This window comes from Microcaecilia unicolor, chromosome 6, assembly GCF_901765095.1.
Source record: "Microcaecilia unicolor chromosome 6, aMicUni1.1, whole genome shotgun sequence".
NCBI classification, from domain to species: Eukaryota; Metazoa; Chordata; class Amphibia; order Gymnophiona; family Siphonopidae; genus Microcaecilia; species Microcaecilia unicolor.
This window is the reverse complement of record NC_044036.1, coordinates 235,511,827-235,528,547: the sequence shown is the minus strand read 5'-3', so window position 1 is coordinate 235,528,547 and position 16,721 is coordinate 235,511,827. Positions and strand designations below refer to the sequence as shown.

At 46.5% G+C, this 16,721-nt stretch overlaps 1 protein-coding gene across 3 annotated transcripts in view; it reads right to left on the bottom strand.

Moving 5' to 3' along the window:
* Positions 1 to 3,834: 3,834 nt before the first annotated feature.
* Positions 3,835 to 16,721, bottom strand: part of LOC115472398 (ectonucleoside triphosphate diphosphohydrolase 8-like) — a 454,313-nt gene continuing 441,426 nt past the window's right edge. For all 3 annotated transcript variants that reach the window (XM_030206671.1, XM_030206673.1, XM_030206672.1), the window contains one exon: positions 3,835 to 4,602. In XM_030206671.1, the coding sequence (XP_030062531.1) occupies positions 4,399 to 4,602 (204 nt within the window). In that variant the 3' untranslated portion in view covers positions 3,835 to 4,398. The remainder of the gene's footprint in view (positions 4,603 to 16,721) is intronic.

The window sequence follows — 16,721 nt, the reverse complement described above, 5'->3', positions numbered from 1 at the left end:
CCCTCCCGATCCAGTCCCTCACCGCCCGCTTGTTTTTTTAATTCTTCGGGGCAGGCAGTCTTGCCTGCCCGCTTCCAGCACTGATTGTTCTCCCTTGCCGATTCGTGCTTCAAAACGGCCGCCGAGACTTCAGCCGAAGTCTCGTGAGGCTGCCTCTGGAAGTCTCGCGGCCATTTTTAAAGCGCGAATCGGCAAGGGAGGACAGTCAGCGCTGGAAGCGGGCAGGCAAGACTGCCTGCCCCGAAGAATTCAAAAAACAAGTGGGCGGTGAGGCAGATCCGGAGGGAGGGAGGAGGGAGGGAGGAGAGCCAGAGCCGGCTCGCTATTTTCAACAACCGGCTCGCAAGCCGGAAGAAAATTTAACAACCGGCTCTTGCGAGCTGGTGCGAGCCGGCTCCAGCACACCACTGGACGTAATGGTGCCATTTTAAAAAAGGAGACACCTTTGATACTGGAAGTATGTGAACCAAGAGGTGATTTTTAAGCTGTGTAGATTAATAACTCATGAAAATTCTTTGTCTTTTCAGATTTTTCTGGTGTAATTAAGCAGCATTAGTTCCTGAAGAAGCCACAAGAGGGGTGAAATGGTGGCCCCGATGAACTTGAAATTAAGTGCTGCTTCCATTATTGCACTTTCAATAGAACTTACTTGTGTAACTTTGGTGCTTATATCACCATTAGTAGACTTTTCTAAAAAATTACATAGTTTAAAAAAGTATAGACATAAAATAGTTTTGTGATGCACTACAAAAGAAAGCACCTGAAAGAAGTTTTTTTAGCCCGATGATAGAAACTCAATTCTGGCTGAAAATTGAGCTGCATCCTCTGGCTGAAAATTGAGCTGCATCCAACCAAGGATTGTTATCTGACTGGTTTCTGAAGTCTCTTTCTCCTTCATAATTAACAACAGCTGCATTCAAGTTTTATACACTAGTGTTTTTGTTGTTAATAATGGTAACTCTCATTGATGACTTCTCACCTAAGGGGGATAGTTATCAACATGGACTACTATTAAGATGGATTATTTTATTGCTAAACTGGGTTATTAGTAACTGGGTCTCGTTTCATAAAAAGGTACCCATACTAAAATAGCATGAGTTGTGGTAAAATAACCTTCTTCACAGCAGCCCACTTTGATAACTTCCACTCTAAATGACATAATCAAGGAGTGTTCCCAAGATACTCACTACAACTGATACACATACACAAAGAAAACACAGATGCTCCCCCCCCCCCCCCCCCCCATTCCACACACAAAGGTTTGGAAAGAATTCCATAAGCCACACTCAGCATGCTTTTCCCACTTGTTCTGTGTGTGTTAGCTGTGTCCATATATATGTATGTATATTTTCCTGCATAATTAGAACACTCAGAAGTATTCTTTGTAGACACATTACAATAAATATCAGTTCACATCTCATATTAATTTATATAATGCAATATTTTTTCACATAATGAATATTATTTAAGCTGCTTATGTGCAGTTTAGGTGTAAATGTTGCATACACATCTGAATCCTGATTTTACAAAGCCAAGATATATATGTCTAAAATTCCACAAAACATGCATATGGCAAGGGGGCATGGTCTGGGTGGGCCACAACCCCCCCTCCAAAAAACCCAACAACAACAGAAGTGTATTTCCCATTTCAGAAGAGGGATGCACGGAGTGCTGGAGTAGCCTGGTGGTTAGTATATATCAAGTCCTATTCTCTTTCCCTATGTCAAAAACTTCAGTGTTGGGATTTACACCTGCTCCCTGGAAAATCTAGATTTTTAAAAAATCACCTCCTTAATCCCCATGTTTCTTGCATGCTGTTGAAAATGATATTGGAAAAGGATATCAGGAATTTGCTGAAAAACAGATGCTTTTGCTTATAACCAAGTCATTTTGGTACCACTTGAACTTGCAGAGACAACAGATAGCAAAGAATAGAGATAACTGCTACTTTTTAGCAAATATTGGGATCCAAGAACTAACAGTCTCACAAAGCAAAACTAGCACTTGCATCATCTGTCCCAGCTTCCAGATGCTAATTCTGCCCTTTCCATGTCCTTCCCTAAGTCTCCAGGTTCCACTGGAGCCCCCCCTCCCAAGTGTTTCTTATCAGTCTCCCTCCAGGTAAAGGCCTTTATCCTTCTCATTTCATATCCCTTCCTCTCTCTTTTCCAGTTCCAACCCTACTGCTACCTCCTTGGCCTCAGTTAGGCCCAAAGAACTTCTTCTTCCTGTCAGGCTCCCTGCTACTTTTGTCTCCAAGGCAACATGTGGCATCAAAGATCCCTTTTCCTTCTTTTCAGATGACAGAGCCTTGGGAACCAGCCCTGCTCCTGCAGCCACTGGCACCTGCTGTTCTTTAGCTGATGGCACTTGGGGAACTCTGTTCCTGCCACTAGTTCCTCCTCCTCTTCTCCATATGGTTTCATTTGCCAGAAAAGATACATGCACAAGTTCCAGTGCATACAAAGATGAAAAATAATCACAACAAGACAACTGATTGGGCACATATAAACTAATTCTATAAACTTGCATGCTAAGTTTTATGCTTAGTGTGCAAATTTGTGCACTCAAGTTATAGAATGGGGCAGTTGCACATATAACTTAATAGCTTAATTGGTCTTAACTGGCACTAATTAGCAGATATATGCATAACTGCCCTATCAGTATTCTATAAACTGTGCAAGCAAAATCCAACGTGCACAACTGCACAGAGGGGAGGGGCATGGGTGTGTGAGGGGCATGTCCAGCACTGGCACACATAGCTTATAAAATACTAACATTTATGCGCCTAACTACCTACATTTAGGTGCAAGCACCTACATTAGTCATTGAGCTAGTGTTGTGTTTGCACCTGAAGTTAGGCATGTAAATGTAGACTTATGCTAGTATTCTATAATGGCAATTGCATGTGTAATTGCAGATACAGAAGTCACACTTAGCACATCAACCTGGCACCTAACTTTAGGCGAGCTATAGAGAATTACCCCTTAGGTGTTTCTGCTCGTACTTACTGCAAAAAATACCTGAAAAGCATCTGCTTTGAAAGTTTTCATTTCTCTATGGACCACACAAGCAAAAGCTGCTTTGGTACAAATTGCTAGAATCAAAATATCCAGACAAAAGATGTCCCAAGAGTGCTCAGTGTGACCTGGGCTGCATTTGGGCCTGCAACCCAGATGCAGAAATGCCTTAAGGAATATATGGGCCAACAATCATAACATACTCCCCCCAATATTCAGCCGGCAGCAGTCAATGCAGTGAGCTGCCACCAGTGGCACTGACCCTGGATGTTTAATGCCAGACCATTTCCAGTGACCAGCATTGAAGATGCAGGGTTTTTTTGGCTCTAACTTAACTGGCTATGTGAATATTCAGCGCTGACCAACCAATTAATAGCATGCAAAGATTGGACTGCTATTTATACAGTCCGATTTGCCTGCTAAACTTAGCTGGCCAGCGCTTGAATATTCACGGATAGCCAGCTATATTGGCAACATAGATGGTTAGCCCCTATCCCCCAGATTCTAAATAGTGTGCCTAGAGATCCGTGCCAAAGACGGCAGTAATGAGCACTAAATGGCACTGATTAAAATTTACGTACACAACTTGCTAAGCATATTCTATAACAAAGTGCGCCGAACTTCTAATGTGTGCAGGCAAAAAGGGGTGTGGTTATGGGCAGGGAAATGGACATTTTGTGGGCGTTCCAAAATTTACATGCGTAGTTATAGAATATGGCCCAGTGCGCATAAATCTACATGCCGCGATTTACGCCACATTTTCATTGGTGTAAATGGATGCACGTAGTTTTAGGTGCTGAGATATCAAGTAAACTTATTCTATAATTGGCACCTACATCTAGGCGCCGATTAAAGAATACGCTTAGTCAGCACTGATTTCAATGCTGATTTTTAGGTGCCGTATAAAGAATTTCCCCCTATGCACTAAGTGCTAATATTCAGCAGAGATAACTGACTATCTTGCACTGAATATTAGCCGGCTAAGTGCTATTTAATTGGCCAGGAACCATTCCTGACTAGTTAAATAGCACTGAATATCGGGCCCACTGTGTCTAAAGCCTTCCCTGTGTGGACCAATACTGTTGCAGTGCTTTCATCATAAAAACATTTTCCATATGTTTGCAGGCTTCTGAAAACCAGAATATTGCGCACATTGGAGCACACAGTGTTTTAACCTTCATACAATGGCCCCATTACTGTTAAGAAATATTTCCAAATTATTGTCTTTCTGCCAAATTTAGGATGCCTAAACTGTAGGCAATTTGTTTTTGAATTCCTGTTTGGATTGCATCAAAATTCTGTTTCCTAAAATTGGGTTACTGTCCACGTAGGGATGGTGTACCAGAAGGGTTTTTGTTGGTCCCATTTCAATTCAGCATCAAAATGTTGAAGATTTATTCCATAACCAACAAAAAAGTGGTAGGGCCACCAGCCCCGCAGCAATGCTTAACACAATGAAAAAGAGTGCAGCAGCCCAGATGCTGGAGTTGTGCCCTTTCACAGTCACTGGAGTCTCTGAGGGAATCATGTTGGTCAGGTTCAGCATGTAACCTAATGTCCAGCCAATGTCTGCATTACCAGCCTGAAAAAAAGATGAGGATAGGGCAGCATGTTAGTCAAGATGATTTGATCAGATATCCAAAACAAATAGAGGTTTCATTCTGCAACAACCACCATTGGTCAAAAACCATAAACACCAGCAGCACCAAACTGCCAGTAGTGTCAACTATCTGCCATTGCCATCAGAGGTACCAACATAGGTCATAGCTACTAGCAGGTCCTGTGAGTGCAACTCACAGGAAATAGACTCAGTACTACTGATCACAGTCCACAGCTATCAGCACTTCCAACCACAAGAAGGGCTGGGGTTAGGGAGTGACAAACAAGGCAACTGTCTTGGGCTCCAAGAGGGTATAGCATGCAGGTAGGCTTTGAAGCTCCTTTCCCAGTTTCTGCCTTGGGCCCCTGAATGCCCAAAACGATGACAGATCGGTGCAAAGCAGAAAAGTCTTACTGTTAGGAGACTCCATTATGAGAGGCATTAACTTAGGAACACAGTTCAAAGGACCCAACCTAGTGTGCCTTTCAGGATCCTCAGCTACCAGAAGTACAGACCAAATACTGAATGTGGTACGAGAGGAGAGTAAGGATTCTAATACTGATGTCATAATCCATCTGGGGTCAAATGACCTAGCCAACAATAATAAATTCAGAGCACAGAGAGCATTCCAGAAGCTTAGGAAGGGACGTAAGTCTGGTTTGGACTGCAGCATTTTCTGAAGTTATTCCTACATGTGGGAAGGGAGAAGAGATACTATCCAGCTTATTTTCGAAAGAGAAAGACGCCCATATTTCAACCCAAATCGGGAGATCGGCGTCCGTTTCCCGTTGGCGCACAAATCGGTATAATCGAAACCCGATTTTTGGCGTCCTCAACTGCAGTCCGTCATGGAGATGAACAAAGATCAATGGGGCGTGTCGGAGGCGTGTCGGAGGCGGGACTGGGGCGTGGTTATCGGCCGAGGAGAGATGGGCATCTTTAGCTGATAATCGAAACAAGAAGGGCGTTTTTGACGAGAATTTGGTCCGCTTTATTTGGAACCTTTTTTCAGTTCCAAGTCCCAAAAAAGTGCCTCAACTGACCAGATGACCTCCCCTGACTCCCCCAGTGGTCACTAACCCCCTTCCACCAACAAAAACCCACTTTACAAACTTTTTTTGCCAGCCTGTATGCCAGCCTCAAATGCCGTACCCACCTCCATGACAGCAGAATGTGTTCTATCCTCTGACAGCCTTTCCCTGGTTCTGATGTGGGTCTCGGGTGAGTGCGACACCTTTTCTGTTAAGGGCACTGCAGAGTCACATCAGCAATGCATTGTGGTGGGTGTAGGGTATTGGGCTCCGTGATTCCACTAGCTTATGTTAAATGCTCACGTTGTTGGTAGTTGGTAGGCTCTACTCCCATGGTGCTTTTCCCTCTGCTTACTGGGTCATAGTGTGCCCTGTTTTGTTTCCGGTAGTCCATGAGGTAGTGGCCATTTGTGTAAGACACTTTTAGATCCCTTTCATGTGTTAGCCATGTTACAGCACTTAGTTCTTACCTTGAATGTTGCTGAAAGAGGGCATTGTACACCATTCAGCCAGCTTGGACCTACTGCTAACCTCAGTACCAACGAGACTCGTTGCCAGTGGGGCACAACCTCTGAGCTGCAGTTAACTGTGAGTAAACGTGCTTATTCAAATAAAGGACGTTTTCAGCGAGATTAGTCTTCAGGTGTGAACTGCTGTGCCAAGGTTATACACCAGCAACAAATCCTTTCCCTGGAGTACTCTTAGTGGGTACTGCAGTGCACTTCAGGCAGGCAGACCCAGGCCCATCCCCCCCACCCGTAACACTTGTGGTGGTAAATGGGAAGCCTCTAAAACCCACTGTACCCACATGTAGTTGCCCCCTTCACCCCTAAGAGCTATGGTAGTGTTGTACATTTGTCCCTCCCATGACCAAATGGCTTGGATTGGGACGTTTCTGAGCTGGGCGTTTTTAGTTTCCATTATCACAAAAAAAAAAAAAAAAACGCCTATCTCAGAAGAGACCAAATCCATGGCATTTGGTCCTCCAAACCGTATTTTCGAACCGAAAGATGGACGCCCTTCTTTTTCGATAATATGGTCTGTCCCGCCTCTTTACATACCCGTTTTCGGACATAGACGCCCATGGAGATGGGCGTTCGCGTTCGATTATGCCCCTCCACGTAAACCAGAGAAATTCAATAAGTGGCTCAAACTTTGGTGTAAAGTAGAAGGTTTCAGATACATATGAGGATAGGGCAGTACATGGCAAAATCATAGGCTCTATTGTAATGATGGGCTACATCTTTCTGTGACAGGAAAAAGAATTCCTGGGGAGACATTCAGAAAGTGTGTTTCTAGACATTTAAACTAAAGGGTGGGGGTGACAAAAGGCAACAAGGGAATTCAGAAAGTCACCCCCAGAATAAACATGATGGCAGAGGGAAAAGTCATGTAAATAACAAAAACATCCTAACTCAATTCGAACATGGAAAGCAATGAGCACAAATGCTTGTAGTCTAAGTGGAAAAGTTCAAGATCTTCAAGCCCTGATGTTTGAGGAAAACGTGGATATTGTTGCTATTACAGAGGCATGGTTCAATGATTCCCATAATTGGGATGCGACCATACTAGGCTATAATCTTTTTAGAAAGGATAGGGAGGACCGAAGAAGCAGAGGAGTGGTGTTGTATGTGAAAAACAATATCAGAGTGGCTGAAATGCAGGGTACCTGGGGAAAGGAAGAAGCTATATGGATCATCCTGGAAAGAGAAGATGGAACTTATATCCTCACAGGTGTTAATCTACACGCCTCTGGCACAAATGGAGAAGCTGGACAAGAACTTGATAGAAGATATTCATAAACTTGGTTTGAAAGGGGAAGTGCTATTGTTGGGAGATTTCAGCTTGCCTGGTGTAGATTGGAACGTCCCGTCAGCAGAATCGGAAAGAAGCAGAGAGATCGTGGATGCCTGTCAAAGTGCTTTGTTCAGACAACTGCTGACGGAACCCATGAGGGAAGAATCAACGTTAAATCTAGTGCTCACAATTGGAGGAAGTGTTTCCAATGTCCATGTGGGTGCCCACCTGGGTTATAGTTAACATCACATGATATGGTTTGATGTAAGAGCAAAAGTAGAGTGCGGACGAAGAAAACTCAAAGTACTGGATTTCAAATGTACTGATTTTGGTAAAATGGGGGAATACTTGAAGAAGGAGCTGACGGAAGAGGTATGAATTGGAGAAGTGGAAGCGCAGTTGTCCAAGCTGAAAGCTGCTATATATATATATATATATATATATATATATATATATATATATATATATATATGGCAACAGATCTTTATGCAAGGGAAGTAAACAAAAACAAGAGAAACAGGAATCCTATACGGTTTTCCAAACAAGTGGTTAAAAAAATAAGGGCAAAAGAGGCTTTTCTGAAGAGGGACCACATCCGCTCGTCTCCAATCTCGCAGAATATCCCCCGTCTCTAAAGATCTATTAAATAAATCATTAAGAGGTCCTGCCAGGAGCTATCTGAGCTCCCTCAGTATCCTGGAATGTATCCCATCCGGCTCCATAGCTTTGTCCACCTTCAGATTCTCAAGCTGTTTATAAACTCTTTCTTCCGTAAACGGCGCAGTATCCACTTCATTCCCAGGTGCTCCCTCGGCAGCCGACCGCGGTCCTTCTCCAGGAGTTTCCTCCGTGAACACCGAAGTGAAGTAATTGTTTAGCACATTCGCGTAATCCTCATCACTCTCCACATAGCCATTCTCTTTATCTTTCAGTCTTGCAATTCCATTCCTATCTTCTCCTTTCTCCAATATATCTTAAAAAGGCCTTGTCACCTCTCTTTACATCTTTAGCCATTTTTTCTTCCGCTTGCGCTTTCGTTAGCTGTATTTCCCTCTTTCCCTCTTTGCTTCTTTGAGTTTAATCCAATAATCCTTTCCGTGATCCTCTTGTTGTGTTCTTTTGTATTTCTTAACAAAGGCTATTTTGCCCTCATTTTTTCAGCTACTTGTTTAAAGAAACATATAGGCTTCCTGTTTCTCTTGTTTTTGTTTACTTTCCTCACGTAAAGATCAGTTGCCATATTTAGTGCTGCCTTTAGCTTTGACCACTGATTTTTCACTTCTCTTATGTCTTCCCATGCCAACAGCTCCTTCTTCAGGTATTTTCCCATTTTATCAAAATCAGTATGTCTGAAATCCAGTACTTTGAGCTTCCGTCATATCGTGTGATGATCACTATTACATAGGGGGGCACCCACCCAGATACTGTAAACACTTCCTCCATTTGTGAGAACTAGATCCAGCATCGACCTTTCCCTCATGGGTTCTGTCACTATTTGTCTGAGCAAGGCACATTGACAGGTGTCCACAATCTCTACTTCTTTCTGATTCTGCAGACGGGACATTCCAATTCACATTAGACAAGTTGAAATCTCCCAACAGTAGCACCTCCCCTTTCATACCAATCTTTTGAATATCTTCTATCAGATCCTTGTCTAACTTCTCCGTTTGTGCCGGAGGTCCGTAGATAACCCCCATGTGGATGCAGGTTCCGTCTTCTCTTTCCAGGATGATCCATAAAGTTTCTTCCTTTCCCCAGGTTCCCTGCATTTCAGCCACTCTGATATCGTCTCTCACATACAGCACCACTCCTTCACCTCTTCGGCCCTATCTATCCTTCCTAATAAGATTATAGCCTGGTATGCTCGCATCCCATTCATGGGAATCACTGAACTACGTCTCTGTAATAGCAACAATATCCAAGTTACTACGACTACTACTTAACATTTCTATAGTGTTACTAAGGTTACGCAGCGCTGTACAGATTAATAAAAGGACAGTCCCTGCTCCAAGGAGCTTACAATCTAATGGGAGAAATGTCAAATAGGGGCAGTCTAGATTTCCTGCATAGAGGTATGGTGGTTAGGTGCCAGGGCTTACAAGTCTTGAACCTTTTGACTTAGCCTATGAGCATTTGTGTTCATTGCTTTTCATGTGCTTAGTGAATTTAGGTGGCTTTCTATATTTACATGACCTTTCCCTCTGCCATCATGTTTATTCTGGGGGTGACATTCCCTTGTTTCTTTTTGTTACTCCCACCCTCTAGTTTAAATGTCTAGAAATATACTGTCTGAATTTCTCCCCAAGGATCCTTTTTCCCATCACAGAAAGATATAGCCCATCATTACAGTACAGCCTGTTATTTTTCCACATATTACTCCATGCTCCTATGTATCTAAAACCTTCTTCTTTGCACCAAAACTCAAGCCACTTATTGAATTCCACTGATTTGTGTAGTCTTTCCTCTCCCTTCCCCCATGTAGGAATTACTTTAGAAAAAGCCACAATCCGAACCAAAGATTTCAGTCCCTCTCTGTCACAATGTCAGGAGTATAAGTGAGCCCTTGTGCTGATCCAGGGACCAGCAGTCAGAAACCCAATGCTTCACCTGTGGGGACCACCGTTCCCCACCAGCTGAGTCCCTGGGTTCAGGTGGCCAACAGGAATTAGGAAGTTGGGTGAGGAAGAGGGCTCAGACAGAAGGAGGCGAAGACAGAACAGAGCAGAGCAGAAGTCAGTGCCAGGCAGTGGTCAAGGCAGGTGACGATCCAGCAGTGTCGGTTCCAGGAAGTAGTCAGGTCAGGCAGTGATCCAGCAGAGGTCAGGTCCAGGCAGCAATCAGGTCAGGCAGTGATCCAGCAGTGGTCAGTCCAGGCAGTAGTCAGGTTAGGCAGCGATCCAACAGAGGTCAGGTCCAGGCAATAGTCAGGTCAGGCAGAACGGGAACAAGATAAATGCACCAGACACCAGGAAGGTTGTAGCTGAGGCAAGGAAGTGGTGAGATGTTCCTGGTTATAAAGTGAAAGCGTCTGATGTCAGAATAGGCGTGCCCAGATGTAGGCACCCAAAGTATAGATGCCCAGACGCAGGCACGCACAGAGTGTAGGCACCCAGACATAAGCACGCACAGAGTGTAGGTGCGCTAATGTGGAGATACTCAGAAGAGAGGTATTATTTATTTATTTAGTACATTTATACCCCGCTTTTTGCCACATGAGGCAGCCCCAAAGCAGCTTACAATGAACTAAGAAAATCAATAACAATGACAGTTGAAGGCAGAAGAGAAGGGAAAGGAAGGGATGATTAATACAATATTTAAACGAATAAGCAGCAGGCAGGGAAAAGAAATCAAGAAGAAGGGAAAGAAAGAGAAAAGAATCATGAGTCCAGAATCAGATCCTGACTTGCCGAGACACGTTAAATCAGATCCTGTGACCAGGAGGGAACAGGGCCCCTTCAGCAAGCAGCACTCTCCCGAGATGAAGCAGCCGCAAAAGAGAAGTTCCAGGTCTGATATTACAGGATTGTGACAGTACTTCCCCTTCATGGCCCCCACTCTGGTCCGGACCGGGCTTGGATGGGTAACAGGAATGGAAATCTCTGAGGTCATGAGCATGTACTTTAGTAGCGGGTTCCCAGGAATTATCTTCTGGACCATAATGGTTCCATGATATTAAGTAATACAACTTGCCTGCCCAGCGTCTAGAGTCCAGGATCTCTGCTACCTCGAATTCAGGGTCTGGTGTAGTGTCAAGGAGATTGGGTTGTGTAGGTTCACGATGCCACTTGGAGGGTATGAAGGGCTTCAAGAGTGACACATGGAACGCATTATGTATCCTGGAGTTGGAAGGCAGATGTAGTCGGTACGTAAGGGCTCCAATAAGAGACTGGATAGTAAAAGGTCCAATAAATCTAGGGGCAAATTTATAGGAGGGTAGCCGAAGGCGCAGGTGTTTGGTATTTAACCAGACCTTTTGTCCAGGTTGGAAGACAGGAAGTGGTCTACGTTGTTGATCCGCAAAGAGTTTGTGATGGGCTGCAGCTTGCTGGAGGTGACTCTGAACCTGATTCCAGATGTCCTGGATATGTTGGAGAGTTTGATGAACTACTGGAGGCTCCAAAGTTCCAGGAATGGGCAGAGGTAAATGAGGATGGTGACCACAGACTACATAGAACGGAGACATGCAGGAGGACTCATGCAGGTTATTGTTGTATGCAAATTCAGCCCAGGGAAGAAGGGCAGACAAGTTGTCCTGTTTGCTGTTTACGTGCGTACAAAGGAAGTTTTTGAGGGTTTGATTGGTTCACTCTACCAGTCCGTTCGTCTGGGGATGGTAAGCGGACGAGTAGTTAGTGGTGATTCCCAAGGTAGAGCAAAGAGTTCTCCAGAAGCGGGAAGTAAACTGAGGACCCTGGTCACTCAGTATCCGTTGTTGAAGGCCATGGAGGCAGAATATGTGCTGGATGAAGGCCCGGGCCAAATTTGTCGCAGACGGAAGAAAGGGCATAGGAACGACATGAACCATCTTGGAGAGTCTTGACCTCGTCCTCTCCTCTACCTGCTCACCCTCCAATTTCTGCGCCTCAGCTCTTCCTCCCTCTGACCATCACCTGATCACCTTCACACTTCATCACCCTCCCCCTCAGTCCCGCCCAACACTAACCACTACTTCCAGGAATCTCCAGGCTGTCAACCCTCCCACCTTATCCTCTAGTATCTCTAATCTCCTCCCTTCCATTATGTCCTCTGAGTCTGTCGACAAGGCTGTCTCCACTTACAATGCCACTCTCTCCTCTGCACTGGACACCCTTGCACCATCCATCTCCCGTCCCACAAGGCGTACTAATCCCCAGCCCTGGCTGACCCCTTGCACCCGATACCTTCGCTCCTGCGCCCGATCGGCTGAATGCCTCTGGAGGAAATCTCGCACCCACACTAATTTCATTCATTACAAATTCATGCTATCCTCCTTCCAGTCCTCCCTATTCCTCGCCAAACAGGACTATTACACCCAATTGACTAATTCCCTCAGCTCTAACCCCTCGTCGTCTCTTCGCCACCCTTAACTCCCTCCTCAAAGTGCCCTCCGCTCCCACCCACCCCCCTTCACTCTCTCCTCAATCACTGGCTGATTACTTCCGCGACAAGGTGCAGAAGATCAACCTCAAATTCACCACCAAACCATCTCCTCCTTTTCACCCTTTAACCCACCCCCTCAACCAACCAACCCAGGCCTCCTTCTCCTCTTTTCCTGATATCACTGAAGAGGAAACCACCCATCCTCTCTCCTCCTAGAAATGCACCACCTGTTCCCCACCAACTTACTCAACACCATCTCTCCTACTGTCAGACCCCCCCATCTATCATATCCTCAACCTCTCTCTCTCCACTGCAACTGTCCCTGACACCTTCAATCATGCTGTAGTCACACCACTCCTCAAAAAAACCTTCTCTTGACCCTACCTGTCCCTCCAACTACTGCCCCATTTCCCTCCTACCCTTCCTCTCCAAGATACTTGAACGCGCCGTTCATAGCCGTTGCCTTGATTTTCTCTCCTCTCATGCCATCCTCGATCCGCTTCAATCCGGCTTTCGCCCCTTCACTCGACAGCAACTGCACTATCTAAAGTCTGCAATGACCTGTTCCTTGCCAAATCCAAAGGCCACTATTCCATCCTCATTCTCCTTGACCTATCCGCCGCTTTTGACACTGTCAATCACAATCTACTTCTTGCCACACTATCCTCATTTGGGTTCCAGGGCTCTGTCCTCTCCTGGTTCTCCTCTTATCTCTCCCACCGTACCTTCAGAGTACATTCTCATGGTTCTTCCTCCACCCCCATCCCGCTCTCTGTTGGAGTTCCTCAGGGATCTGTCCTTGGTCCCCTTCTTTTTTCAATCTACACCTCTTCCCTGGGCTCCCTGATCTCATCTCACGGTTTCCAATATCATCTTTATGCCAATGACACCCAGCTTTATCTCTCCACACAAGACATCACTGCGGAAACCCAGGCCAAGGTATCGGCCTGCTTGTCCGAAATTGCCACCTGGATGTCCAACTGCCACCTGAAATTGAACATGGCCAAGACCGAGCTTATTGTCTTCCTACCCAAACCCACTTCTCCTCTCCCTCAACTCTCTATCTCAGTTGATAACACCCTCATCCTCCCCATCTCATCCGCCCGCAACCTCGGAGTCATCTTCGACTCCTCCCTCTCCTTCTCTGCGCATATCCAGCAGATAACCAAGACCTGTCGCTTCTTCCTCTATAACATTAGCAAAATTCGCCCTTTGAGCACACCACCCGAACTCTCATCCACTCTCTCATTACCTCTCGCCTTGACTACTGCAACCTACTCCTCACTGGCCTCCCACTTAGCCATCTATCCCCCCTTCAGTCCATTCAGAACTCTGCTGCACATCTTATCTTCCGCCTGGACCGATATGCTCATATCACCCCTCTCCTCACTTCACTGGCTTCCGATTAGGTACCGCATACAGTTCAAGCTTCTCCTACTAACCTACAAATGCACTCGATCTGCAGCCCCTCCCTACCTCTCTACCCTCATCTCCCCCTACGTTCCTACCCGTAACCTCCGCTCTCAAGACAAATCCCTCCTTTCAGTACCCTTCTTCACCACCGCCAACTCCAGGCTCCACCCTTTCTGCCTCGCCTCACCCCATGCTTGGAATAAACTCCCTGACCCCATTCGCCAGGCCCCCTCCCTGCCCATCTTCAAATCCTTGCTCAAAGCCCACCTCTTCAATGTCACCTTCAGCACCTAACCACCTACCTCTATTCAGGAAATCTAGACTGCCCCAACTTGACATTGCGTCCTTTAGATTGTAAGCTCCTTTGAGCAGGGACTGTCCTTCTTTGCTAAATTGTACAGCGCTGCGTAACCCTAGTAGTGCTCTAGAAATGTTAAGTAATAGTAGTAGTAGTAGAGTCGATCCACCACCACCCAGATCACAGTATTTCCATCAGAGACAGGCAGGTCGGTGATGAAATCCATAGAGAGTTCCTGACAAGGGACCTTAGGAACAGGCAAAGGTTGCAGAAGTCCCCAGGGTTTAGCATAATGTCCTTGTTGCGTGCACAGGTAAGGCAGGTAGTAATGAAGTGCCAGATATCCTGAGTCATCTTAGGCCATCAGTAGAATGAGGTGCAGAGTCTTACAGAAATTAGGATGACCCGCTAGATGTGAAGAGTGTCCCCATCGCATGACGGATCAAAGAAGTCTGGGAGGGGAACTGGAGTAATTCCAGAAAGGTGGGCAGATGCAGCAATGCATGTGGGATTCAACATGGGCCGAGGCTCGTTGGTGTCCTCCTGGGGTTCGAAAACTCTGGATAGGGCATCGGCGCGAGTGTTCTTTTCCGCTGGCCAGAATGTCAGGTGGAGATTAAAACAGGTGAAACACAGGGATCAATGAGCCTGTCTAGGGTTCAGGCGTTTAGCGTCTTGGAGATATAAAAGGTTCTTGTGGTCAGTAATGACTGTGAATGGTTGTTTAGTTCCTTCTAGGAGGTAACGCCACTCTTGAAGGGCAAGTTTCAAGGCTAATAACTCCCGGTCCCCAATGGTGTAGTTGCACTCAGTGGGAGTAAGCTTTTTGGAGAAAAAGAAACACGGATGGAGCTTCCCTGCAGAGGATGCTTGAGATAAAATGGCTCCAGCCTCAAGAGATGAGGCATCCACCTCAACAATGAAGGGTAGATTCACATCCGGACTGCAGAGAACTGGGGCAGAGAGAAAAGCTTTGCCTGTTCCTAAGGTCCCTTGTCAGGAACCCTCCCACCCTGCCCGCCACCGCAATACCCTATTCACCTCCATCCCTCACCTCACCATCCTTCTTGTCCCCCTCCTCCTTCCTGGCTCTCAACCTTCGGCACTTCCTTCCTGCCATTAACCCATCCCCTTTCCTCCTAAGTACACCCCGTCTTCGTCGCCCCGACCTCCCCCACCCTCCTACGCACTGTCTTGCTCCTCCTCCTGCTATCCGCGGGAGACATTAACCCTAATCCAGGTCCCCCTCACCTGTCCTCATCCTATCCTTGCGAACGATCCCGGGATGTCTCCAATTTCGTCTCTATTCCCCTCCTTCCCCCCTCCTCCCTCCCCTTCTCATGCGCCTTGTGGAATGCCCACTCAGTCTGCAACAAACTGTCTCTCACCCACAATCTCTTTATCTCTCGCTCCCTTCAACTGCTCGCCCTAACCGAAGCCTGGATCTCCCCGGAAGACTCTGCCTCAGTTGCAGCCCTCTGCCATGGAGGCTATCTCTTCTCCCACACGCCCCGCCCAGTTGGCCGCGGCGGAGGCGTTGGGCTACTACTCTCACCCTCCTGTAGTTTCCAACCCCTCCACCTACCGCAGTCTCTCTGCTTCTCATCCTTTGAAGCCCATTCCATCTGGCTATTCTACCCGCTACCACTCAGAGTGGCAGTCATTTACCACCCCCCTGATAAATCCTTCCCTTCCTTCCTCACCGACTTTGATGCTTGGCTCTCCGTCTTTCATGACCCTTCATCTCCGTCCCTCATTCTCGGAGACTTTAACATACACGCTGATGACCTATCCATGCTTCTAAGTTCCTCACCCTAACATCCTCCTTCAATCTCCAGCTGTGCTCCACCACCCCTACTCACCGTGACAGCCATTGTCTTGACCTCGTCCTCTCCTCCTCCAGCTCACCCTCCAATTTCCACGTCTCAGCTCTTCCTCTCTCCGATCATCACCTGATCACATTCACACTTCTTCACCCCCCCCCCTCCAACTTTAACCACCACCTCCAGGAACCTCCAGGCTATTGACCCCTCCACCTTATCATCTACTATCTCTAATCTCCTCCCCTCCATCACTTCCTCCGAAACTGTCGACAAAGCGGTCTCCGCTTACAATACCGCTCTCTCCTCTGCTTTGGACACCCTCGCACCATCCATCTCCCGTCCCACAAAGCGCACAAATCCCCAGCCCTGGCTGACTCCTTGCATCCGTTACCTTCGCTTCTGCACCCGATCCGCTGAGCGCCTCTGGAGGAAATCTTGTACCCTTTCAGACTTCCTCCACTACAAATTCATGCTATCCTCCCTCCACTCCTCCCTATTCCGTGCAAAACAGGACTATTACACCCAACTGACCAATTCTCTCAGCTCCAACCCTCATCGTCTCTTCACCACCCTTAACTCCCTCCTAAAAGTGCCCCCCGCTCCTACTCCCCCTTCTCTCTCTCCTCAATCACTGGCCGACTATTTCCACGACAAAGTGCA